General features: G+C 45.3%; 2 protein-coding genes across 27 annotated transcripts in view; one reads left to right on the forward strand and one right to left on the reverse strand.

Annotated features, from left to right (window-relative positions):
* The window catches only part of KANSL1 (KAT8 regulatory NSL complex subunit 1), a 148938-nt gene extending 133342 nt beyond the window's left edge, over positions 1–15596 (forward strand). For 2 of the 3 annotated variants that reach the window (XM_035135742.2, XM_035135741.2), the window contains exons 9-15: positions 788–949; positions 1324–1478; positions 4822–4946; positions 5197–5254; positions 8546–8658; positions 11465–11711; positions 12865–15596. In XM_035135742.2, the coding sequence (XP_034991633.2) occupies positions 788–949; positions 1324–1478; positions 4822–4946; positions 5197–5254; positions 8546–8658; positions 11465–11711; positions 12865–13092 (1088 nt within the window). In that variant the 3' untranslated portion in view covers positions 13093–15596. The remainder of the gene's footprint in view (positions 1–787; positions 950–1323; positions 1479–4821; positions 4947–5196; positions 5255–8545; positions 8659–11464; positions 11712–12864) is intronic. The other variant, XM_035135745.2, reaches the window with a different exon arrangement.
* Positions 15597–15647: 51 nt separating this feature from the next.
* MAPT (microtubule associated protein tau) overlaps positions 15648–27256 on the reverse strand; it is a 73556-nt gene continuing 61947 nt past the window's right edge. For 19 of the 24 annotated variants that reach the window (XM_035134936.2, XM_035134926.2, XM_035134934.2 and 16 more), the window contains 2 exons: positions 25988–26100; positions 15648–20762 (listed from right to left, as the gene is read on the reverse strand). In XM_035134936.2, coding sequence (XP_034990827.1) covers positions 20547–20762; positions 25988–26100 — 329 coding nt within the window. In that variant the 3' untranslated portion in view covers positions 15648–20546. Of the gene's footprint in view, positions 20763–21806; positions 21937–25987; positions 26101–27256 lie in introns of those variants that run through there. The other 5 variants (XM_060281515.1, XM_060281514.1, XM_035134927.2 and 2 more) reach the window with 3 other exon arrangements.

Below are 27256 nucleotides of genomic sequence, written 5' to 3' on the forward strand. Positions count from 1 at the left end.
ATCAAGGAGGATGCTTGCGCAGCCCTGTTCTTGATTTGCCAGCCCTGTTTCTTGATTTCAGGCCCACTGAATAATACACCTGGTAGACCCGGGGATGGAGTCCGAATCATGCTGGACTCCCGACTCCCATCACCCCGGCCCATAAGCCATGCTGGCTGGGGGTGGCGGGTCCTGGAGCCCCGCGACAAATGGGAGGGCCTCTAAGTTTTCCCGCCTCTGTGGTAGGCTGTTCCAAAAATGTGGGCCACAAATGAGCTCTCAAGAATGGAAGCTGCTGGGCCTTTCAAAGCCATTGCGTGTCTAAGGACATTGGTCTGCGCTGTGTAGCTAGGCTTGCAAATATCATTTTCTTTGACTGGATGCTCACCTTCCCGTTTGCCCACCCACCCTCCTGCTCCTCCAACACTGCATCCACACCGAACACACTGGCTGAAAAGCGCCCTGCCTCTCTCCCTTCCCTTGAACGGGTTGAGACAGGCAGCTATGAGCAGTGCAGCTGCGTTCGCACTGTGCCCACGAGACGAACTAGGCTGCATCATGGGGAAAGAATAGACCTGTGTGGGTCGTCACTCAGCTGTTGGCTTGGGGGGAATTTCTGCAAAGAGCGCCCCCTGTTTTCTTCCAGCTGCAATGCTTGGTGTGAGCTCCTGGGGTCTTGTCTGGAGCTGTGCAGCAGGGCACCCGCCCACCTCTTTTTTGTGTGTGTGTGTCGGCTGCGCCCTGCGGGCCAGGAGAGAGAGGTGAAAGCAGGGCGTTTTCATGGCTCTCTTTCTGTTCCACTCCTCAGCTTGCTCGCATCACAAAACCGAGCCAGACAAGGCACACAGGCAGCCCTTAGGCGATCTAAGGGCTGCCCCCAAGGCCGAGAGAGCGCCAGAGCGCTCGCTTATCCTGACTCCAGTTCATGAGAGAAAGCGATTGCGGGACAGCTCCTCCGAGAGAAGCGAAGGTAGGCTGGCCACAGCCAGGTCTTTCCGGGGAGAGCTTGGGTTACGCATTCCTGTTCTCGTCCTCCCCTCCAGCTTCGGAAAAGGGTGCTTGCTGCTTCTGGGGAATTAAAGGGGGCACGTAGTGTCAGATGCTGCAGTCTTTCTTCTTGTGCACTTTTTTTTTATAAAAAAGGAGGAAGTCATTAAAACTTCCTCCTTCAGGGAAGTAGGTCCTGCCCAATGAGGTTCTTCTCTCTCTATCTCGTGTGCTCTCTGGTTCCTTTTGGTACGGATTGCTTGATTACAGGTTGCTGCAAAGCTTTGCAATGATGGTGATTATAATAGGCACTGTTTGATTCTCCTCCTCCTCTCTTTGTGCTTCCTTCCCACACAGTATTGAAGCACCATGCAGATATCGGAGGCCCGAGCTACCTCTCCAGCAACATGGCCTCCGTGGCCCACAGCCCCATTGTGCGGCAGCTGTCCACCTCCTCGGAAAACTCCATCCCTTCTGCCAGCACGAGCTCGCTGGGAGCCTCCAGTGCATCTGTAAGTACCTCCCAGGAGTCGTCGTCGTCGTCCCCCAAACATAGTGCATTAAAGCAAGCCTTGTCATCATGATACTTGCCCCTTCACTATGCAATGCAAGACAGGCATAGGCAAACTCAGCCCTCCAGATGTTTTGGGACTACAACTCCCAACACCCCTAGCTAACAGGACCAGTGGTCAGGGATGATGGGAGTTGTAGTCCCACAACATCTGGAGGGCCGAGTCTGCCTGTGCCTAGTGTGAGAGGAGAGGTCCCTGGTCCAAAGGAGCTTCCAGCTGTTGGGCCATGTCAGTCTGGTTGCTCAGGCACCAGTTTCTGGAGTGAAGTTGATAAGTGTGACAGAATAGGCGTAGGCTGTGTTCAAGAAATGGTGTTGAGTTTGCAGCTGACGATGGAAGGCACTTTGGCAAGGTTCTAAGACTGGTGAGGCTTGGGCTAAAGAGAGCAAAGGCACGCTTGGCTCACAAATGAGGGGAGGGCGCCCCCTTTTCAAAGGGTTTTTGAATGTGCCGTTGCTAGCTCCATCCATGAGGGAGGTCCTTGTGCCTTGAGGCAGCTGCACAGGAAAGTGGAAAGTTGATCCAATAACTTCATGCAAGTAAACCTCAGTATCTGTTGAACTGTTAAAAAAATGGTTTTTTTAAAACAAAAATCAATACTGAAAACAAGGCCCTCAAGGAAGGCCAAGATGTAAAAATCTAAATAAGCCAGGGGTATTAAATAAATTAGTTCATTCTAACTCATTCAGTAAGAAGAGCAGGGTCTTCCATTTCACATGCTGCCACATGATCATGCTAGTTGGGTGGCACAGCGCCACCCGCGTCCCACAGGGATTTTATACCACCCCTTTTTAAAAAAAGCACAAGGGGGAGAGGGGGTTAAAAAGAGATACACAAGGGAGGCTACTGAACCCATTGAGAAGTTTGTACCTCCTCCCTGATTGGCTCTTACTACTTCATACTTCATTGGACCTTTCAGGTGCCTAAATAACAGAGGGGCCCACTGATGTATATCCAGTGACTTTGGCCTAAGCCAATCAGTGCCAGGATTTCTCTGTGTGTAACAATCCTATTCTCCTACAATACAGGGCTATAATGAGGCCAGTTAAACACCCTAGATTATGCAGCAGCACCCCTCCCAACTAATCACCTCGCCTCAATCATCTTGTGATTAAAGTGTAGTTTTAACAACAGTAGATGTTTGTATTCAGGTTTCATCCACCTTTTTTCACACTGAGGGTGGGAAGGAGAACATTGAGACAATGGTAAATTGCGGCAGCTTCTGTCAAGATTTGTTTTTGTTTGGTTTTGCTTGTCTATAATCTGTTCCGTCCTGAGGGCTTGGGTACAAACATTAACTTTTTTTAAAAAAAAAAATCTACAAAGACTTGGGTTCTGGGTTCCTGGTATAGCCATGGCGCTTTTTCTAGATGACTTTTGGGCAAGATAAGCACTCCTTGGATTGTTGCGATTCTGAGATAAGACCCGAACAGACTGCGATCTGCACCGTGTCTTTAGGGACGGGGGGGGGGGGGGGAGATGTAGATTCTTAAGTGAAGAGGATAAAATAACCCAGCAACAATAGAACAGGTCTTGAAATTCTGTGCGTGGGGTGGTGGTGGGGTCTTGGAACCCTGATCAATGCCCCTGAAAAAAGGTGAAGTGGAAAGGCGGCACACATAGGAAGCCATGACAGTACTTTGGAAAGCTGTTTAGGAATAAAGCTAGGGAAGAGTGGGAGCTATGGGGAAGCTGCCAGGAATGCCTCCCCTATATGCCTTTGCTGCAAAAAAGATATATTTTTCTTGGTTTTTTTTTTAAAAAAGCACACATTTGTGCACAGAAAATGTTTTTTGAAGCTCGCAGTGGCGTCTCTGGGAAGAAGCGGCACCCCCAGGTGTGCAAGGCATGTGCTGCTAAGATAATGCATAAAGCTGGTGAGGGTGAGATGTGCTGAATACCTAAAAAGCCCTTTGTTGCTATGGATATTCAGGAAGACGTGTCTGAGAACATTCACAAATGTTGGGATTCAAGGAGAGGGCGAGTTGTGCTTGAAGGAGGGTAGGCATTTTTTTTTTTTTAATTTTAGAAGTGCACGGTGTGCAGGCTTGGTTGCATCTCTGCGCTTTAGTTGTTCAGAAAGACTAAAATGGGCGTGGCCCTGTGCCTGGCAGGTACCTAATCAGAAAGTTCAGAGGGGAGCCTCTTTGGCCTCCCCCAAATCAATTATCCCTATCTCTCAAGGAGAGTCATAGATGGGGAACCAGTTCAGATGTTCTTCGTCTTTCGCTTCAGGCAGCCAATATGACTGATAGTCTTGGCATTGGGAGTTGGAGAGCCAAAGATTCCCCATGCCTCCTGCAGGCAGAATTTATTCTCAAATACCCCCAGAACTTGGTAATGTCCTGTGTAGAATTCTAGAGATTGGAAAGGGTGTAATAATTCTCTCTGTGTTAACACTCGCAACAGTAGGCCCAGGTAATCCTTCCTATGCTTGAGAAATCCTTCTCTTTGCTTGAGAGATGGTGCAAAGCATCTACTCCCTCCTCCACCCACCTTCCTTCTGCTACATGCTCTTTCTTCCAGGTGTAGTAAGGCGCCACTCTGCTGCCTTCGTCGGTCAGCTGCAGGGCTGTTAATGCTTTCTGCACATGCAAGGAATTCCAATGTATTCCAACCCAATGGCCTTCCTCGTGGGTCATTTTGTGGCTTTGAATTTCTTGGGCTGGCGGTGATGGCAGCTGTGATATTGTCTCACAGGGTGACATACACTGGGGTGAGAAAAGGCATGAATCAGGAGCTCTGAGCTTTCCGGTGGTTGCTGACTCTTAATGACCTCTCACCCCCCCCACCCCACCCCAAATATTTAAACCAATTGATCCTAGGATCCTAGCAGTTGGGTAAAACAGATTCACAGGCATGCTTGCCTGAATTTGAGTTGGGGAGAGAGAAATGCACAAGTGGCAACATAATTCCCCATTGTGGAGAAGACTTGAGGGTGTGGGTATCTAAAGGCAGCAGCCCAAATTCCCTGGATGAAGGTATACTTAATAAGCAAATGAGAAGATGCCCAAACTACCTCCATAGAATGAGCTGGCAGGGAGATGGCTTCTGGGGCTTGGTTTGAAGGCTGGTGGCACAAAACAAACCACCCTGGAATGTTTTTTGGGTGAGGGACCAGACTCCCATCTCTTTGGGCAGCCACGTGGCCTTGCGCAATCACTAGGCAGAGTTAACACCAAAAAGGGGGCATCGCCTTACTTGCTTCATGCAGCTCCCTGCTCTTGGAACTGCTTCCTCCTCCTCCTCCTTCCCTGAGCATTTTTCTTTTTGTGTTTTGCAGCAGCAGCAGCCGCGGAGAAGGAGAGGCGAAAGCTCTTTTGATATTAACAACATTGTCATCCCTATGTCTGTGGCTGCAACGACCCGCGTAGAGAAACTGCAGTACAAAGAAATCCTCACACCGAGGTATGCCCAGAGACGCCGTTTCCCCCCTGATCTCCTCCAGATCACAGGAGGGGAAGGCCCTAGACCCACAAGGACACTGGTGTGCAAAAGTTAGGTTTTCCCCATCGTGAGGAAGGGGGGGACGTTGACGGTGGTCCAAAAAAAGAGAGAGCCCCGTTTCTTGCCCGGCTGTGCAAAGTGCCCAGAGTATTGAGGATGGCCACCCATTGGTTGACTGGTTGACTGACTTCTCTGCTGACCTGTGTTGCAGCTGGCGTGTGGTGGATATCGGTGGCCTGAAGGTGAACCCCGATGAAGACAACGAAGAGGTAATCCAAATGCTTCTCCTCGTTGGCCTCTGTGCAGTTGATTCTCTCTCTCTTCCCCCAAATATTTCATTATGTGTTACATATTTTCCTGTTGTATTCCACTCTAGGATTGGTTTTAATGAAGGACGGGTTATAGATTAACCCAAATAAAATAATAAAATAAATAGGCCCTTCTGGAGCTTCCATGCCCAGGGCAGCACTCCGTCTAAGCAGTTTCCCCCAAAGGCGCATGGCAAAATCTGTCCTGTGGGTGACTTTCTGTCATAAAGCCAGCACATGATGCATACAGCCCCCCTCCTAAGTCAGATCTCTCTTGGGCGGCTCAGTGCCAGTGTGTCTCTCGATTTAGAATATCCACTGCAAGGGGGAGCACCTGCCTTAGACATTCGCTCCGTTGATTTAAACGTAAAGCAGAGTTGTACTTCCTCTGTGGTGGCTGATGCTTTTTCGGCGAAAGTACTAGGTAAAGGCCCAATCATGGAGGTAGCTTCCTTTCCCTTTTTCCTCCTAAAGCCTGCTGACTCCAGTGGTAACGGTTGCATATTTGTTCGCTTTAATAGAACACACAATTCTAAAAGCAATTGCTAAGCAGTGTACACAAATGGAGTCTCACAGCAGTTCTTTGGGATCTGGTGAGATGCTGGAGAACGCAGAACACAGCCTCCTGGCCAAGGTCAAAATCCAAGCAAGTGGTGACCAAGCCTTCTCACAAGGACTCACCTGCAATCTTCCCTTAAACCCTGAAGCCTGAGACATCATTTCAGGGCCAGACCTTGCCCCCTCCTCGTCCCTGCATATGATGGTGATGATGGATGGGATGCAGAAAGCATATAGAGACTCAGAAGCAATAATGTTTCTCCTGGAATCTAACCGGGAAGTGAAAGGCAAAAGACTAAAGTTCTTGTGCTCCACTGTTGGTGAAGTCTAAACACTTCTCCCCTCCGGAGAAGAGCGTGGGACTCCCAATATCCCTCGTAATTTGGATAGCCAGCCATTTGTTTTACGGTGAATAATGGTTTCATGTGAAAATTCCCATTGATGTTATGGTAAAGGTAAAGGATCGCTGGACAGTTAAGTCCAGTCAGAGGCGACTATGGCATGTGGGGCTCATCTCGCTTCAGGCTGAGGGAGCTGGCATTTGTCCACAGACAGCTTTCTGGGTCATGTGGCCAGCATGACTAAACCACTTTTGGAGCAACAGAACACCGTGGCGGAAGCCAGAGCGCACGGAAACGCTGTTTCCCTTCCTGCCACGGTGGTACCTATTTATCTACTTGCACTGGTGTGCTTTTGAACTGCTAGGTTGGCAAGAGCTGGGACAGAGCAGCAGGAGCTCACCCCATTGTGCGTATTCGAACTGCCAACCTTCTGATCGGCAAGCCCAAAAGGCTCAGTGGTTTAGTGTGGTCCACCCTCTCCCTTTACCTTTACCATTGATGTATCATCATTGGGCTGGTAGGTGGTTTTCATTAAGCAGCCTTCCTAAAATGTTCCCACGAAATCAATCCAGCAGATATAATCAGATTTTACTGTTCCTCCTGTCATTCTGCAAATGATATGTAATTGATTACACTTTCTTCCCCCATCCCCCTGGTTTGCCTTGTGTTCTTTGCACTGAAATGAACGGGTGGAATAACATAATGACAGTGTAACGTATGTAATAAACTACATAAATTTCACCACAGCAGAGAGAGCGAGACAAGTAACTATTACGGAAGATGAACTGCAGCAGAATGAAAACAATGTTGTATGCAGTTAATACTGGCAGGATGGCGAACAATTCCTCCTTGCAAGGAGAAAGCAGCCTTGCCTTAATCTTCAACCGCCTTCCTTGAAGTGGCTTTTTATGTAGTTACAAAACCTACAGTGTAATTTATTTAATATGCCTTTGTAGAGTCTGGAAGGAATTGAACAGGCAGCACAACTCTCTTAGCCTTCAACTTAGGCATTCGCTACTTAAAGCAATGACACGCTGTTTGGCAGATGGCGTGATCGTTTTATGGTTGGAAAGTTACCCACATGCGGGATTTTGCCCCCAGGTGGTGCATATTTAACATCAGCCTAAGAAACTGAACATTCTTCAGGCTATGCCTGGTTCTAGGTCTACTCATGTGAGGCCTGTGTGATGGCATTTTGTGGTTGTCAGTTACTTTAGGAACTCTGCCTCTTGTCTTCTGAGTTCCTTGCATGTACAGTCCGATTCCTGGAGAAGATGAGGGGAAATCTTACCTCCTGTTATAGGGAAGGAACAAGATAAAGCCCAAGGCCAGATTTCTCTTCCTCATGAAGAAGTGTTTGAGAATATTCATGCAGTGAGGACAGACCTTTTGTCTACGGCAAAAATAAAATAAAATTGCCCCCTCATTTATTCTCCGATTTCGCCACTCCATTCTGCTCTTTGCCAAAATAAAAACCAACAATCCAAATGAATTAACACAATACAATATTTAAAAGGAGAAAAATGGGAAGGCACCAAATACCAGAGAAGGGGAGAGCCTCCAGGCGCAGAGAAATATTGGAGCCCAAAACATTTTAAATGTTCTGGACTCCAGCTGCAGGCTTCTTTCAGTTCCTTGTTCCCTGCAACATAAGCAAACAAGGACGTACGTTGTAAAGACATTTCATATATGGAATATGACCTTCTTTGGATGAAATTTTTTTTCATTTCCAAATGTTGTCTGACAGTTGAAAAGCAGCAGCTTTCTGAAGTTTGGGTTTGGTATGTGGAATAACTGAGCAGATGGGGGCATCATTCATTCACTCTTTCATTCCAAATTAAATAAATTAAGACTTACTGTGCTCCTTGCCCCTACATAAGTACCGTCCCAGGTAAAAATACTGGTGTTCTTTGCAAGAAGACCTCTCACTGCCAGGATACGGATAAAAAGCACATCTGTGAGACCTAAATCAATTTTCAGAACTGGAGGAGGGTCTTTCTGCTGCAGCATAGCTCATCACCACCTAAAATTGGGTCTTGCTGGGTATGACTATTCCCTGATCAAACTGTGGGGTTTGTTGCATGGGCAAAGTGAGTTTTGAATTGGAACAAATGAGCCCTCACCCAACTTCCGTTGCCTCAAATGTGTGCTCACAGAAACTAGTGGGATTGTCTGAACTGTCCCTTCCAGCTGCTCATGGATAGAAAATTAAAGGTGGAAGAGCAGAGAACAGCTGCTGTGCCTGGACCATCTTTATGGTGTGCCAGGTGGTGTTTTGTACAGCCTCCTTCATTCAAACCAGAGAAGCTTTGGAGACTATCTCAGTGCTAACCTCGCATCATTTCTCTTCCAGATAGAGGATCTGTCTGACTCAGCCTTTGCCACTCTCCACGCCAAGTGTGAGGAGTCGGAACGGGCAAGGTGGCTTTGGAGCACAACTATGCCGCCTCAGCGGCGGGGCAGCAGGTAAGGCCAGCTGCTGTTTCAGCACCACAGTGCCTATAAATACCTACAAATATCTAAAAGGCTGTCATGGGGAGGATGGAGCAAGCTTGTATTCTCCTTCTCTGCAGCCTAGGATCTGAGATCGAAACACCAGGAAGAACTTTCTGAAAGTAAGAGCTGTTCCGACAGTGGAGCAGACTGCCTTGGAAGCTGGTGGATTCTCCTTCCTTGGGGGTTTCTGAGCAGAGGCTGGATGACCATCTGTCATGGATGCTTTAGCTGAGAATCCTCCATTGCGAGGGGTTGGACAAGGCGACCCTCAGGGTCCCTTCCAACTCTTCAATTCTGTGACTCTGGGTTCCAGCAGATGCTCAGAGTTGGCCAGCCTCCAGTAAAGGGGAATGCCAGCACTACTCAAAAGCCTTTTAGAGCTTGACAGGTCAAAGGCAAGACCCACATTGCTAGCCAGCAGACAGGAAGGAAACAGGGCAGGGGCTGAAACAATCTTAGGTGGCCCAGTTGTGAGTGCAACCTCTGGGTTGTGTGTAGGTCACTCCTACCCTGATTGGACACTAACCATTGTTTACCATTCCATTTGAACAGCAACTTGATTTGGAAACCAGGGTTTGATCCTGATAATAACCAGTCCTTGTTTGCAGGAGAATGTTTAACTATAGTTTTCCCATTTGAACAAAACAAACCTATAGTTTGTCTCAAATCAGGAAATGAGAAAGGGAACTGCCACACCCAGAAGGAAGGACAGAGTGCCTTGAGCCCCAGGCCTGGGCACCTAATTACAAACCACAGCTTGGAAGTTAAATCTGAACTACCCCTCTACATAACTTGGTTCCAGTAATCGCCCTGTAAGGTTTTGAGTGAATGGCTTATTTTATTCATTGTGAACTTGCAGAGTTTAGCTCTTTAGGGGGTTGGACTCTAGATGACCCTCCCTTCCAACTCTGCAGTTCTGTGATTCTATAAGCCCAAATGCCTTGGTGTAGGCAACTTACTTTCAGTGTTCCTCGGTATTGCCGCACTGGCAGTGTCTGTCTTGAGTGTGGCAATGTTCTGGTATTTGCTTGTGGGAAGAAGATATAAGGTACCAATGGTCTGAGGCTAAAAAGAAGGGCTGCCTTCAGGAACTGTGGTTCGTTCAGAGCCTGGTTGAGGAACCTGCAGCCCTTTAGAGGTTTTTAAGACTCCAGCTCCCATCATCCCAGACCATTTAATGGACCATCCTGACTGGGGCTGATGGGAGTTTGGATCCAACAGTATTTGGAAGGCCACAACCTCCTCTTGCCTGGACTAGAACATGGAAGCCAAGTTATTAACAGGCACTGGCAACTGACATTATTTGCCTGGGATTGGCAGCACAACAGTTCTGCGAGTTTTGCACTTTTAAAGGCGTGCATGGCTTGTGGCATTTAACAAAGTACAGTGGTGCCTTGACTTACGAATTTAATCCGTTCCGAAGGCACCTTCGTAGGTTGAAAAATGTGCAAATTGAAAAGTGCCATTGGAAACGCGATTTCCCATAGGAATGCATTGGAAACGGAAAAATTCGTAAGTCGAAGCAACCCCACCTAAAAATTCGTAAGTCGAAAGAACCCTATCTAAAACCACTGCGGTTTCCTTTTGGATGTTGAGAAGTTCGTAAGTGTGCGACCATTTGCCACACTCATAAGTCAAAAAATTCAGTTGTCGAGTCATTCGTAAGTCGAGGTACCACTGTAGAAGTGTGCAGGAGGTTACAATGTAGACTTCAACACAAGGAATACAGTAGAAGGATGAGGGAGGCAGACTAGACTGGGGGGGGGGCAGGTGTTTCATTTCAGTTACATTTGCTTGGGTTTTGGCACAGTAGGGCAGGGGTGAGGAAATGGATCTCGCCAGAGCTGGAAGGCATCAATCTTCTGTGGGACTCTTGCTCCAGGCAGGCAAGACTGTTTGAATTGGGAATTTGCTTAGCTCCGGATCCTTGTACAGCCACAACTTGAATTTAAGCCACAGCTGCAAAGGAAGAATCGGGAGCTTTTGCTTTTGGATTTGGTGCATTTCTGTTGCACTGCTTTTGGAAGCAGCACAGCAGCAAAAAGTACCAAATTCAAACAGTGCCGAATTTAACCTGCGTCTCCCAAGGGATTGTTCCGTCGCGGCTTGCATTTGGTGGTGCGTTTGAAGCCGCAGCACCAAACCTGTCCCTGTACCTGACACCGGATGACTGACAGATCTGTGTGGCTTGGCACAAACAGCCTAGCAGGCCAAAGGGCCTCAATTAGACTCCCCGACTGGAGGTGCCTCGCTGCTGGAGGAGAATCTGAAGACGAAGGAATTGTGCCAGAGGCGGCAGGTCGTAGGAGGGATTTGAAGGCTGTTCCGATGGGACAGCAGGGGAGAAAGGGTAGAGCCCTTTGAGGGAGCTGGAGACCTGAGGGTAAAGGCAGCGATATGTCAGGATATGAGGACAGAGAGGTGGCAGCAGTTGAGGAAGGGCGTGTCAGACTTGGTTACAGGGAACCAGACAGAGGGCCTTCTCGGAATTATTATTATTATTATTATTATTATTATTATTATTATTATTATTATTATTATTATTATTGGCTTGTCGCCATCTACCTGCTTGCCTGGCCCTTTCCCAGCACTGCAGCTATGCTCTCCTTGAAACTAATCTGGATTGAGTGAGGTGGGAGGGCACACTAGTCTATTGGTGGGTTCTGGTAGCCTTTTGGATGTAAGCCATTGGGAGCGTGGCTTTCAACATGTGATGCTGGCACCTTCCTTTTTTAAAGCAGAGGAGGGAAAAATAAATGCCTTGTCGTCATTCCAGGTCTTACAGATCCACAGATGGACGGACAACGCCGCAGCTGGGGAACCCCTCGACCCCACAACCAGCATCACCCGATGTTGGCAACTGCTACGCACATTCTGATGTCTCCCACACCTACTCGCCACGCAGCCCCATCAGCCCAGACATGTTCTCTGGTCCCCACACCCCTCTGTCCCGGGACTCCATGCGGCATCTGTCCAGTGAGGACACACGATGTTCCACACCGGAATCTGGCCTTGATGAACAGGTGGGTTTCTTTGCGGCTTTGCTTAGCATTCTAGGTGGTAATATTTATGAGTTGTGTTGACAGAGAAGTAATGTTTACTGTGAAGAAGGCAATCTCTCCTCCCCCCTCCAATAATGGGTTTCCAGGGCACCCGTAGTTAGAGTGGGGTTTTATTTTCTGGACAGAAAGCAGCCCCCCCCTTCCCCAGTGTGCAAAAATTGTCTTAACAAAAGCACTGGACACAATTTCTCAGTAGAACTGCTATCAATCTGTCAGTGTACACAGGTGAGGTTATGCCAGGGGCCTTCTGGGGTTAGAATTAACTCTCTTTCTCATCAGCCAGCTTGGCCAATCTCTGGAGGGCCACAGCTTCTATCCCTTGTTTATGGTGATGATGGAACAACCTTCCCCAGCCAGGGTTACCACATGTTTCGGACAACAGCTCTCAGTCCCAGCTAATATGGCCAATGGTGAATAATGGTAGAACAACATCTTCAGGGCACCAGAAGGGTCTACCAGACACTTCTGAACCAAGATGGGCCAGGAGGAGATAGGAGTGCTTAGTTGTGGACAAGAGCATCTGAGATATAGTGGGCGTAACTGAAGCCTGGTGGAGTGGAGCACAGCAGTGTGGAATACAGATCTCCTGCTAGATAAAAACTATTTAGGAAAGATGCATAAGGAAGTGGTCTGGTTCCAGGTGTTGGCGAGGGGTGCCTCAGTCAAGACACTTAACTCACATCCTTTGAGAAGGTTGCAAGGATGTTGTTGCACGTTTCTTGGAAGAAGGACAGGTGGATGTCAGTGCTTGAAGATTCAGGGATGGAGGATTTAGGTTAAATGTTGGGAAGATTTGTGTATGGGAATAGAATGTATACATTGCCCAGGGAAGTTGGGGGGTACCTCCTGGAGATTTCCAAGAAAAATTTGGACAAGGCAAGGACTCTAAAGGCCCCAATTCAGGGTTGGTACTAACAACTCCTGTTCATTTCCCAACCGGGCAACATGTTTCTCGAGAAACACCTCAATTAATATTGCTGTACAGATTTCTGTAGTGAACTGTGTGTCTGGGACTTAACTACAGAGATAATGGTTTGATGTATTCTAAAGGGTGTGCAGATGCCATGCAGCTCGATGTTGAAACCGCCCTGACCAGCCTTCATTTGCTTTTCAGACTGTACAGCCCTGGGAACGACGCCACTTCCCACTGTCCTACAACCCCAAGACAGAGTGCGAGGACCAGTTGGATCCGCACGACCGGGCCTCACGGTCCACACGGCGCACCTCTGGCAGCAAGCCTTCCCGGGAAACAGACGGAGCACCCACCTCGCCCACCCTTGCTTGCCTCAAGAGCCGGAATCCAGGGGCCGTGGCCACAGTTCAGCGGCCGACCCACAGATAAGAGATGGACAGGAAGATGAGAGCAAAAAGCAATCCACCAAACTAACTCTTGGCATTAAAGCTTCTGAAATCTGCGTTTGATATTCAAACATCCTGCCGGGAATTTTCACAGTTTTTAGTGAATTTAAGGAGTTTAGAAACTGTTTTATTTTTCTTTCTTTCCATGTTTCCTTGTCACGCACACCTTTTATCCAGTGCTGTGTGGTCTAATGAGGAGAGCAAACTTGTCTCCCCTTTCCCATGCTTTAGGTGTACACTCCACAAACGAGGGTGAAGCTGGCCAAGTGACCCCTGGAATTGGTTCTCTGGTGAAAGGCTTTTCTTTCTTTCTCCTTTTTTCTTTTTCTTCTGTTCGGTGTCTGTTCTCCTCACCTTACCACCATCACTGTGCCCCTCCCCCAAGATTTTAGTGGAGTGAAATTAGTGGTGAAAAGTGACGTCTTCTGAGTACAACTTCCCTCACTATCTGTTTCTGCTCTTGGGCCGCAGTGGCACTAGAATGCACTTGCAATGCACTCTCTCCCTGAAGCTGCACCCAAAAGAGATGGCTTCCCACCTTGTGGGCTAGAAGAAGAAGAAGCTCTTCCCCTCCAGTTCCTTCACCTTGTGTTACATTTATTAATCCATTCTGCTGTTTGTTGCTGCTTTTCAGATCATCTCTCCATTTTAAAAGGCAATTTCCTATCAGTACCCTGGATGTGATTTTATTTTATTTTAATCAGTTTTATTCAGCTCATACTGTGCTGCTTAATCCCTCCCAAAGTAGCAAGTTAGGAGCAGGGAAAAGGCTGTCAGCCCATCTAGAAAATGTTGGTTGGGGGGGGGGTTGTCATTCTCCCATCCTCTTTATGTGCTGTTAAGTTATTAACACTTCAGTATTCCCTTTTTTATTTTGCACTTTGCTCATTAGTTGCAGTAGGTTGTATTTCTTCTGCTGCTCAGTTGCAATACAGTAATGTTAAGCCTTAAAATACTGAGAGGAATGTCAGCAGGATTCAGGAACTTGCCACCCCAGATTCACAAGCCATATTTTAGCAAGTGTCGTAAAATTCATTGTTTTTCCCCACCCTATATAGAAATATATGGTCTATGCATTGCTTGAGATTACATCTTATATTTTAAGCTATGTTTGAGTATCTAAATTGTTTTCAACTTTTTTTCTGGAGAAAGATAAGGACTTTGTTTTTCACCACTACTGCTTAACTCCACTTCCAACACACCCCTTAGTTTAAAAGTAAACTTCTCCGTCAAGTTTTCTTTCCTCTTTCTCATAACTTCTTGGGCTGGCTATTGACAAGCTCAACAGTTTTGGAAATTTTAAAAATCATTTTGTTTTGTTTTTTAATTTAAAGAGGCCGTTCACATCACATCCCCAGTGGCTCCCAGATTCTGCACACCGATCCATCTGTAATGTTTTTCTGACCCCTAGCGGTGTGGCTGTTGGTCCCTGTCCTGTTGTTAGCATTGCGCCTGTCTTCTGTATTAATCACATCACCAAAAAAGGAAAAAAATACATTTTTTCTCATTTTGTAATCGTAACGAAATAGTAGCTAAACTGCTTAATGGTTGGGGTTTTTTCACAATTTTCAACATTACCTAATGTTTTTTGTTCTGTTCTAGTTAATTTCTTTTTAAGAAGAGGAAAAACCCAATGCTACCATATCCCTCTGCATTAAGTGCTTTTCTATTTATAAGGTTGAAAATTCTGAATAACCCTCTTAGCGTTATAAAGGAAAAATCCAGAAAAAAAACCACCTTGTATTTTGTAAATATTTCTTTTCCTGCTTCAAGCTGTGTAATGTCCTTGTTATATAGAAACGCTTTTCTTCAGAGAAGCTGATCTTTGTTTAATGTCTTGATTCTGTTGGCCAAAGCACAAATGTGTGCTTATAAAAAAAAAGATTAAAAAAATTAAAAAGTTAAGAAAACTGTGTGCTAAATCTCTTCTTTTGGAAATAACAGTTGGATGAGTGCTATTATTAGAGATTAGCGAGGATGCAGAGTTATCGATTGAAATTATCAAGGAATAAAAGCAAGCAATGGCTTTAAGAATGTGACTAAACTTTTAAATCGCCATTTTTAAAATTTGTTTTTTGAAACTAACATATTCAAATACAGGCTTTCCCCCAGAATATAATAAAATGGTAGTAGCCATGGTGCTGAGGTGGGTACCTTTCTGCCTAGCCCAGCAGCCTGGTGAGGAGGCAAGCCGCTTTTTTGTGTGTTATGCTAATTACTGCCCCATGATTCCTGGAGAGTTATCCAAGGGTGAAAAAAAGGTCTTGCCATGCCTATAGTGCTATAAAGGGGATGAGTGTCTTGTCCAGATGATGAGAACTCAGCTTAAAGTGAATGAAAGCAAAAACAGGAATTCTGTAAGTACCATCTTCACAGGAACATTTTTTAGTTTAAGGATGTGGTAAGAATTTACAAAGGCCCACGTGTATGAAAGTGGAACAGTGCTACCAAACATCTGTTAGTTGCTGCAAGAAGGGTGTGACTCCTGCACTAACCACCCCAATCTCTACTATATTTCTCCAACAAAGGCAAAGCTCGTTTAATATTGTAGTAATGGATTCTTTATTTCCAAATTCACTTTTACAGCAACAGTCGGTGTAAACCAGTTGTTATAACACACAAGTACAATATGGACAGTCACAGACAGGTAGCTAAGCTAGGATGATCATATGGAGATCTTACTCCTTTCCCACCCCCTCCCACCCCGTTTCCCCACCCCCGTGAAACTTAAAAAGGGAATTTGTTGGGTCTTCCAAACTCCATTATTCCTTTTTCATACTTTCAAGTTCATGACAAAAAGCGCATTTTTTTTCCTCATTAACTTTCAAAACCATGATTTTCATCTGTCAAATTTTAACACTTTCCCAACCCCCTAGATATGTATATTTATATACCAAGACAAGACACCAGCCAGTCAATTCAACATGGCCCTCGATTGGAACCCTCATGGGTCTAACCCTCTATAAAACTGATGCCATTATGCGTCCTAAAATGAGCCATAAAGACAATCAAAATCCATGTTTGAAAACAGATATGACTTAGGGAGATGGCTAAATTTGGGGTGGGGGAAAATAACTCAATGTTTCAATGCTTGGGGAAGGGGAGGATTTGAGCAGTGAAATAAATGGATGAAGGCAAGGGCTGTTAATATTCAGGAGAATCAGGGAGTCAAATGATCTCAAATATAACTGGTTTTTTGTTGTTTTTTGCTTCATACTGAATAAAGAGGGTTATTGTTTTATTTACAGCTTAAGCCAATACAAAAACTGACAAAAGATGATGTTTTTCCAGCCCTAGCTCAATCCCCTAATGCAAACAGAAAAGAATCTCAATGACATGGTATATGCTTTCAGTGGGAAAAATCTCACATTTGTTCACTTCAGGCATATTAAGCTTCCTCACATCCTTAAGTAATACGATACAACTGCAGGCTTTATTTTTAAATACAGTATCATAGAGTTATTGGAAATTGTTGAAAGGTGACCAATATCCTGATCAGTCTGAAGAACCCTGGCTAGCACATTGCTACTGCAGTACAGTGATATAGCCAACAAAGTAACATTCTTGAACCCAATCTGTTCCTCTCCCATGCTATCCCGTCTTCCATCTTACTCACAACTTACTCAACTTTTTTAAAAAACTTCATTCCACAAAATACTTTTGCTTACAGAAACAATGGGCAATCTGTACTTCCCAAAAATTAGTTGAACTGATTTTATCCATGGCTCAAAACAAGCAAGCAAAGGCAGCAACAGACTTTACAAGGTAGTACTCCTAAAGCAGAAAGCCTTTGTCCCAACTCAGCCTAACAAGGACAAAAACACATGCACACAGCCCATATTCAAGGTGTCTTATCTCAAAAGGAATGTATTAAGTTTAGCAACCGGCGTTGGCTTGAAATTTGAACGCGTCAGACATTTTCTCAGAAAAACATGCAAAGAAAGTTTTGAAAGATTTTTCTTCTCACCACCACTTAGAAATAGAAGCCCACTTTGCAAGTCCCCCCCCCAAATATTCTCTACCACTTTGGGGTTTCTTTTGAGCAGCTGCAGTTTCCACAAACATTCCTCCAATATCCTTGAATGCCTAGGTCTGGGGCACGGTACAAATACCAAGGCTGCTCTGACTAGGGTACAGAAGATTTGTTTCACAATGGTGGGGTTTTTTGGAATAATGTGGCAACAGTGGGGCTGTGGCCTTCCAGCTGCTGCTGGTCTATAGCTTCCATCATTCTCGACCATTTACTATGCTGGGTTGGGCAGATGGGGAGTTGAGTCTACCATCATATGGAGGTGCGGAACCAGTAGCTTTTCAGAAGAAGGTAGACTTGACTCCCTACCAGCCCCCAACAACATGGTCAATGATCAGGGATGATGGGAGCTGTGGACTAGCAGCACCTCCAGTGCCAGATTCCCCACCCCAATACAAAGACAGATGCACATGTTGGGTAGCAAGACTATTTGAGCAAATTGAGAGAACAGGAAGAGGAAATTCCTAATCCCTGTGAGCACCATCCTCCCAACTCTACAGTTCTGTGATTCTAATTCTGCATGCAATGATCCTTATCTGTTGCAGAATCTTCTGCACCCGTGACAAGACACCTGGTTCACTTAGAGGCTGCCACCCAGTCACCAACAACCACCATCAGTTTGGCAAACTCAGATAATATACGCCTTAAAGGTAAAGGGACCCCTGACTGTTAGGTCGTCACGGACTACTCTGGGGTTGCAGTGCTCATCTCGTTTTACTGGCCGAGGGAGCCGAGGGAGCCGGCGTTTGTCCGCAGACAGCTTCCGGGTCATGTGGCCAGCATGACTAAGCTGTTTCTGGGGAATCAGAGCAGTGCACGGAAATGCCGTTTACCTTCCCACCGGAGCGGTACCTATTTATCTACTTGCATTTGACGTGCTTTCGGACTGCTAGATTGGCAGGAGCAGGGACTGAGCAACGGGAGCTCACCCCATCGTGGGGATTCGAACCACCGACCTTCTGATCGGCAAGCCCTGGGCTCTGGTTTAGATCACAGTGCCACCCAGTTACCAAGCTTTAAATACTATACTGTAAACCTACACCACAGTTCCTTATTGGACCTAGCTCTGAGGATCAGGCCTCTGTTGCCATATTTATCAACTTGCTGTTAAAAAGCCATATATGCTATCACCAATTTGAGATTCCCACCCCCCTTGGGTTTGTGTGTTTTGTTTTACTTAAACCATCTTAAACTCTCACTTGGAAATTTCCAAACACATCCAGACAATTCCAACTGTGTAATGTATGAGTGGTGGTGGGACTGCCTTATAAAATCTGTATTATTTACAACCGTTCATGCAATAGATTGTGTCATAATTCTAATAGGAGCACTGTTGCTGTTTGGTGTTTCAGGTGGTACTCCAATAACTAGGCTATGTTTTGTGAAGCCTGTGTTGCTGGGGAATTTATATCTGAAGGGTGGAAATTTGGGAGGGCAAGGGAGAGAGAAAGATTCTATCAGATGATAAAGGCAGTGGCAGGGCAGAATAGCAAAACAAAAGCATAACAAAAGGCAATAGCATAACAATAGCATAACAAAAGGCAAAGTACTCTCTGAAATTAAAGTATTTTCACTTAGCCTAGGTAGATGCACAGCTACAATTCGTACCGTAAATATTTTTTAAACAGCAAGGGGGGAAAGGGTTTGTAGGACAACCCTGGAATCTGTACTACAAATGCAATTAGTCTTCCAAATTTGACAGGTGAGGGAAAGAGCTCTTTCTGCTAATATGATAGCTTCTTGAGCCAGTACACATATGCAGATTATGTTCAGAAACAGTCATTATTCAGACACTTCTGCATAGTGTGCTAGATATGTGAAAACTTGAATTCTCTGCTACCTTTTCAAAAAAAAATGGGAAATAGATTCCTGCTGGTTGCATTGTGTTGCAGGTTTCCCTTGGGGCACATCCAAGTTTGGGGACTTGTTCATACTACATGATCAATGCTTGATTACTCATAACTGAAAGACTGAACAATCTTCACAGAAAAGCAATGTATTGGAGGTGATAACAAAACCTTTTGGTGTCTATGATTTGTGATGCTTCTTCCACAGATGCACGTACTGAGGGACAAACATGCATGCGATGAAGAAAGCATCAGATATATGCAACTATTATGAAAGACTCTTGATTCTAAAAGGTGCACCTATTCCCACATGCACGCCCTTCCAGGAAGTTACCCTTCTTCCCCCATGCACTTGCACTTAAGTGCACCTATCTCATTTAACAAAAAAAAACCCTAGAACCACACCTCTACCTCACAATTTTCTACGTACAACCACAATTTTGTCATGAAAACCAAGAGAAACAGCCATGCTTATCGGACTGAACACAAGGAGCAAATCTGAAACCCACAACCCTCTCCTTGCTCCCCTCCCCCAAGAACGCCTACCAAGTCCTTTGAGCCAACCTGCAAATTACAGCAAGAGCAAAGAGATGGAACTTGTGGCATTTTTTAGGCTGGAAAGTTGAGAAAGAAGGCAGACAAGTGGAAGAGGGGAGAAAAGTGGTAGTAATAGTCAAATAGTATGAAAATTTGCTTTTAATGTCCCTACATTGGCAAAAAACAGTGTCCCCAAAGGAGAATCACATGAGGCAAGTATCACCTTGCTCCTCAGTATGCATCATTTGAACCATTGTGTGAGGGAGCTGACAAGATTTCAATGCTCTTTGCTCTTGTAATTCAAAGGTATCAGGCCAATGCATTGGCCCTTGCATGCAATGGTATGGCTCTAGCCAAACCCCATTCAAGAAAACTTAAAATAAAAGGCATGTGCCTGTGGCAAATTGGACATTTGCCCCCTTTCCAGCATAGAAACATGTCTCCCTGCAAAGATGAGATACTGAAGACTAATTCCCTGAGGACTAAAGTAGGGGATATTTCACACTGCAAATCCTGTGTATGCAGTTGATATCTGCTTTAGACTTGGCTATCTCACATACCTGTAACAAAATGCAAAACAGCAGGTGTTCTTGAAGGAGCTTACTAAACAATCCCACAGCAATATAGGCTCTTTTCTCTGTTCATGGGGACAAACTTGATTAGCTGCTGCTCATCAACAGAGGCAGATATCCTCTTTCTCAAGCTTATATCTTATGCAGCACAAATTTTCCTAAAATTTACATTTCCTTTTGTTTAGGAGCAAGTGGTGAAATGATGTCTTTCTCTAGACTGAGATATAGTAAGAAATCTTTGTTTTCACACGGTTACTAATTTTGAAATCCTGAGACCACAGATGAATAAATGGCAAGGGGGACAGGGAACCAGGTTAAAAGAGTTAGCCCATTAATATAAAAAACGAAATAAATTAAGGAATGGTGGGGAATGAAGATGTAAAACGGAACAGAGGAAGAAAGGCCAGAGTGGATTCTTCTCTTCTTATTCTCTCCACCCGCTTTAACACAATCACAAGCCCTGCTTGGCCAGAGAAGCAGACACTTCATCGGCCAATGTGGCCAGCTGTGGGGAGTCCACCATGTTGATGCTTCCAGTAGAGGAGACGTTGCTAAGGCGCCGTGGGGAGGCATCTCCAGATACAGTGGGTGATTTGTAGACAATTTCAGCTCCATGGTCAGTCTTGGCTTTGGCGTTCTCACGAAAGGTCAGCTTGTGGCTCTCAATCTGGAATGAGAGACATCGGCAGGTCAGGACAAGAGTAGGACAGGGAAAAGTGGAGGGAGTTGGTGCTGTTTTCCCACCACCCACTTCAGCTATACCTTCACTAGCGTTTGACTGGTATGCCAAAGTGGTTCATTCAGCCGCAGCTCCTCTTCTCCCCATCGCCGCTGCTTTGGCATAACACTGATGTATGCTCAGAATTAGGAAAATCCAGGCTCTCAGTTTTTAATGTGTTGTTAGAAGGGCAGTCCCACCCATTTGCTTGGCTGACATTTTTTAAAATTATTGTTTCCTTGATCTAGGAATCCTACATTGCTTTATACAATCTATAGACAGAAGTTGTATGCATATTGTGTGCTATGAGCCTATGAAATGGAACATACAAAAATGTGAACTTCTTTCAAAAGCAGCTTCTCCCAGAATTGTAGTACCATGTTATGAAAAGGTGACCTATCCAAATACATTTATGAATGTTTTCAGGCAAAGAAGTCGAGTCTCCTATCAAACTGGGCATCCCTTATCTTGAAACCATGCCAGATGAAAGATCCCAGCAGCATAGCTGCCAAGTCTCCAGTTTTCCCCGGGAAATCCCTGTTTTTCCAGCTGTTCCTAGCTGAAAAAATGGTTTTTTTTTGTTTTTTCCCGATTTATTCTGGCGCGGTGGCCATTTTGGAACTGGGCAAAGCAGCATCAAAAGTCACTTCTGAGCATGCTCCGCCCAGTTCCAAAATGGCGGCAGCGCTACTTCCAGTCTGCTATTTCCGGCCCGGTCCCTTATTTCTCTGACAGCAACTTGGCAGGTATGCCCAGCAGCCACTAGACTGCAGATAGGTGAGATGGTGATAGAAGTCTGGTAGTCCAAAATATTTTTAAAGTACAGGGGTTTTTTCACATTAAGCTGCTAGGGTTAGTACAGAACATCAGGTTTTCAATCTAACAAAATCAGAGAAAACTAGTATGATGCCTTCCCACCCCCACCCTCCAAGCTCTGGGTATCTGATTCCCATCTAGCTCTCACAAAGCTCATGAGAACAGGTAACTACTTACTGGCATCACATGGGTGCAAGTCGGGGAGTGGGCTCTCCTCAGGGATGGAGGGCTCCGTGATGGGGGAAGGAGGCCCAGTCTTATTGGGGCAGTTTTGAGCACCGTTCGTGTCTTCCTTGCCCTTCTCTCTCTGCATGTGGGTGGAGAAGGTCAGTGGGATGCAAAGTAGCATCGTCAAATAAGATGACATGAAACCAAAAATCTTCAATGGGGAGGGAGGGACATATAGAATTGGAGGAGGACAAAGCGTCAGGAATATAACTGCAGCGTGCAGAAGAAGGTACAGGAACCAGAGATGGAGAATGCAAGAGCTAGGGAATAAAGATGGTGTGCACTCCCAATATGTCTCATACCACTCAGCAGATGGCTGATGAATTTTGCCATTGTCAGTCAGCAGAGTGGAACATACAGGCATGGGTTAACTCCTCTTCTGGAAAGCAGAGTCAAATGATTTTACCAAAAAATAATTCTAGTGGGGAAGAAAGCTTTGTCCAGTTTCCAATCTTAACTCTGCCTTCCCAAAAAAGCAGGGTTCATTCTTGCCCTTGTATGCTACTGTTGTCACCATAGGTGCCTTCTTAAATAAAAAATTAGTTCTTCTCAGAAGGCCTTAACTTTGATACAACCTTTATCCTCTGGATCTCCTCTCTCATTAGCCAGAAGTGCTGAGGGGGTGGCTGGAGCTTGCACCTGGGCCCTCCTACTCAACTCACTGCTTAAGTGCTAAGGGCTCTGCGGAGGAAAGAGAACTCCGTTTACAGCCTTTGTGCCACTACATTAGAGATAGCCAGGAGTCTTCCCAGACCCCTAAGCAATCCCAGGAACACCAGCAAATGATCGGGGGTAGCTAGGGTCTTATGCGGACCCCCATTCCACAGTTGTAGAAGCAGAAGTCTTTAGAGGCATGGATATCTAGAGTCTACATCCCCCTCCTCTTTCTTATCAGGTGGCGACAGCAGGGTTTTTTGCTTAAAGCAACAACTTCTTGTGAGATGAAGTTACATAGCTTGGTGACGGCTGGTGCAAGGATGCTACTAAAGCAGAGGACCTCTGTAGTGTTTTCCATATTCTTTACTGTTCCCAAGAAAAACAGATGCTCTCACTTCATTAGCCTAATTTGTTATCACAGGAAATGATTCCTTCTAGATGCCCTGGCTGTTTCAGGGCACAACTACAGAATGGTCACCAAGGCTGAGCAGATAGCTAATATAATAATGGAACTATTCCAAAGTTTAAACTTTTCTCTTGGGGAGGGGAATCAGTGGGGGAGAGGACAGTGCTATCCCTGACATTAAACCTTCTCACTCTCATGAAATCTCTGCCCTCTTTAACTATGTTCATCATGCTGCTTGCCATTCATGGATTCCTCTTCCTGTGCCTGGAGCATGGGGCCATCCAAGTGGGTCAAAAGTCATACTTATGCTCACAGTGCCTGCAAGGCTTTCCTTCTCCGATAAGCTACAAAAGCCCAACTGTGGTCCAGGAAATGCGGAAAAAGAGGGGAGAGGGGGAGTGAAAAGAGGTGGATGCTCAGATGTATGAATGACACTGAGAGAAGGATAAGGAAGCGGAGAAGTTCCTCCATCAGAAGCCAGCACATTCACTGGAAGGAGCCAATGAGAGCTAGAAAGTTTTCTAAGGCTACTAAAATGAGATGCATCTGAGAGGAAGGGGCTGAAATGCATGTGCGTAGAGCCTCCCTCCCCAAGACAGGCACAACAGATGAGGCAAATACAAAGAAACAAAGAAACAAACAGAATTAACTGGTATACGTGAATCACTCTCCAAACCTATGATGCCTCCCTGCTGATAGCTCCAGGGCTCTTTGTGCATAAGCTGCCTGAACTGGGTTGCCAATTTATGAGGAAAAATAACCCAGTCTGGACTGCTCTTGTGCTTTTAACAGCAGCTTGATACACAGAAACAGTGGGCAAACCTTTTCATAGCATGGAAATGAATATCACCACCTGTTAATGTTTGTACATTAAGCCACTATTAAAGGCACACATATAGGGGCCAGCTGAAAAGCTGGCAATCCTATTCTGAAGTGGAATGATTTAGGGACTTGATATCCCCAGATGCACCGTAAGCAGGCAAGCCTGGTCTAAGGAAAACAACTAATGGTGCAATTAACTTCTAAGTATATTATATGACCTCAATGGGGAAGGTCCACCTCAACAGAATTACTGTGCTGATTCGTCATTTTATCAGTCTTCCTGGGAGGACCACTCCAGTTGGCAGTACAGTATTTGCATCCTATGGAGGGACCGACAGAATAGGCTGCTCTGCCACATTAAATATCTCAGCAACCTGGATACCAGCAATATGTGATCAGGTAATGGTCAATGGGCCCTTTCTTTAATTAAAAAAACACAACTTGGGAAGGGCCTTCTGAGAGCAAGGCAGGGCCTTTGTGAAATTTTAAAAGGCCTCAAGTGTACCTTATGAAAATGATATCTAGACCACAGCAACAGACATCAGTCTTGACTGTAGTAGCAAACTTAGCCAAGCAATCAAAGACCCCTCCTTCTTCTTGCTCCATTTGAAACCTTTGCCTCCCTTTGGGCACATACAGACGTACCTAAAAATGGCAGCCGACATGCTAATTTATCCAGTTATGTGAGCCTGGTTTCCCCCTCCTTTATGCTGCAAATCAACAGGCATACTTACCTCCATTGCAAACACCGCATTCATTGCTGTCCCTTTCCCATGATTTAGACTTTCTGCTTTTTTAAAAAAATTATGTAAAGCACCAATGATATAGCTGTGTGATTAAAGGCGAAACTGAACTTACCGTGAAGCTCCCTCTGTTTAATCAGTAGGATCGCTGGCTAGAAAGACTAACTTCTCCTGTATCTCCAAAGGCAAGGCCAACCTAACTTATATCCCTAGTTGGAGAGGAATTTCCTTCCAAGATCTTGGCAGATAGCAAATGCACTTATTAAAGAAACAGTCTACCAACAGGCAGGCTCACGAGGAAAAGCTGGAAACACCCAAACATGACAAAAGGAACTAGGAATGAGAAAAGGGAAGTGAAGGAGGTCTCTGACGTAACATGCTGCTGCCCCATGCAAGCATCACCTCCCCACCCCACACCCTGTGCTTGTCTGACCGCCACACCAGTAAGTCTGCCCACCAACCTACCAGTTAACAAGCGGGAACACCCAACTTCCCTTTCTCATTTAGTTTAGCCAGGAAACACAAGTTGGGAGAATGGTAGCATTCAGGGCCTGCTTGCAGCTTCCCACAGGCATCTGGTTGGCCACTATGGGAATGCAATGCAGGACTAGATTCAGCAGGGCTCGGCACAAAACACTGCAGTCAGTTTTTGCTTCAACTCTCTTTTCTCCAAACTCAGCAACAGGTTTGTCTGGCAATAACATGATGGCAATGCTTTCAGAGTCCACAAGCTTTGTTTTTAGGTATGTCTGTACGCATCCCCAGGTGCCTCTTGGAGAGTATGGAAGGACAGAATTCTTCTGAAGGGCAAGTCCTAGCCCACTTCAGCCATCATTGTGGGCAGCTGCTAAGGAACTAACCACATGTTATGTACAAACATGCTTTAAACCTCCAGGGCGGGGGGGGGGGGTTCAGTGTGGGGAAAGGGTTGAACACTCCTTCCCACACTATTTTTCTGCTCTCAGCATCACAGCTCCAATAAGTGATTTTGCATTTAACACATACCGTGTTTCTCATATTATAAGACACGTCTTATATTTATTTTTTCCTCAAAAAAACACACTATGGCTTATTTTTAAGGGATGTCTTATTTTTTTCCTCCTCCTCCTGCCGCGGCCGGCATTGCTGCTGTGCCTATCACTATGTCTTATTTCCGGGGTATGGCTTATATTCCTTGAATGCTTAAAAATCCTGCAATGGCTTATTTTATGGGTATGTCTTAAAATATGAGAAACAGGGTAGTTTAGTCGCAGCTCCCTTTTTTGGAACAAAGTGGGGAATGATGCTAAGCAATAACCCCTTTGCTCTTAGTCTGGCAAACATAATAGGTATTTAGGAAGCATAGAGAAGCATACAGAAAATGCATGCGGAAAACAAAGGTTCAAAGCAGCAACATCAGAGACTGATGGGGGGCAGGGCTTGAGAAAGATGCTGGTACCTGTTATTACCTTGGTGAGATTTTCCCCTCATGCACAGAAAACAGCAAGAGGAAGAATGCTTACCCTTTTATTTCCTCCTCCAGGCATATGGGTGATGTTGTCTAATGACCCAATTTTTGATTGCACCTTATCTTTGAAGTCCAGTTTCTCAGATTTCACCTCCACCTGCCCACCACCTAGAGGATAAATAAAGGCAAGGTTAACAAATACAAAACAAAACAAAAATTGTACAAAATTTGGAGAAAATAATGTGATGGATTTGGCCTGTTATCCTCAGAGTTTAGTGCAAGTAAATAATAAATTCTACAGCCTAGAAAGCAAAAAACAAAACTCAGCAAGTTCCACACAATTTGCTAATATACTTTGATCTCATAAAACTGATCCAAGTTTTACTACATGTCCATGATCCCTTTCAGCATTAGAAGTGGAAGCAGTTGGTCCAGAATAATGCCAGCTGAATGAATTGCAAAATAGTGAAAAAGTAATGAAATACTAGTAGGCAAGAGCTAAAAGAAAAGAAGAGGATGTTGGGTTGGATGAGCTTGAGAAAAAATTATCTTGGATCAACTTAGTGGATGCTCAGTGTGTAAGCTACTGCTATAGAGAAGGAATATTGTCAGGTAGGTGTTTTGTTTGCCACCTGTCACCAGTATGTGGCTTGCTCACTTGACTATGCAACTCAGTTTGTATAGACAGTAAATGGCAACAGTTGAACATGCCACTATAGGGTGTACTTTAAATTAGATGCTAGCATGCTTATATGTACCTAATATACCAATGTGATAAGTGCCATCAACAGTCTGATGAGACCCACTCTTTAAAAAAGAGTCCCTTTCTTTCTTTCTTTCTTTCTTTCTTTCTTTCTTTCTTTCTTTCTTTCTTTCTTTCCTTCCTTCCTTCCTTCCTTCCTTCCTTCCTTCCTTCCTTCCTTCCTTCCTTCCTTCCTTCCTTCCCTCCCTCCCTCCCTCCCTCCCTCCCTCCCTCCCTCCCTCCCTCCCTTTCTCTTTCATGGCCTCCATCCATAGGAACAAAGGAAGCAACAAAAGGCCTTATCTATTACATTTGCAGGTAGACTGTGCCTGGTGCCAACTGGCTTCTGTACCAGCCGGTTGGACAAAATAGCTCAGAGAGCACAAATGTATGTACTAACATGTGTGTGTTATATGGTTGCCCCCAATAGGCTTGTATGCATCTGCTGTGGCATCCAGATTTCTTCAATGTTTTTCCCCCAAAGCAAATTTACAGCAGAATGTGTACAGGCAGAGGACTCAAGTCCATGAACCATGCCTAGGAAGGGCTTCCAGAGATCAAAGATCTTATCCAACATGTTTG

The sequence above is a fragment of the Zootoca vivipara genome, chromosome 13 (assembly GCF_963506605.1).
Source record: "Zootoca vivipara chromosome 13, rZooViv1.1, whole genome shotgun sequence".
Taxonomy (NCBI): Eukaryota; Metazoa; Chordata; class Lepidosauria; order Squamata; family Lacertidae; genus Zootoca; species Zootoca vivipara.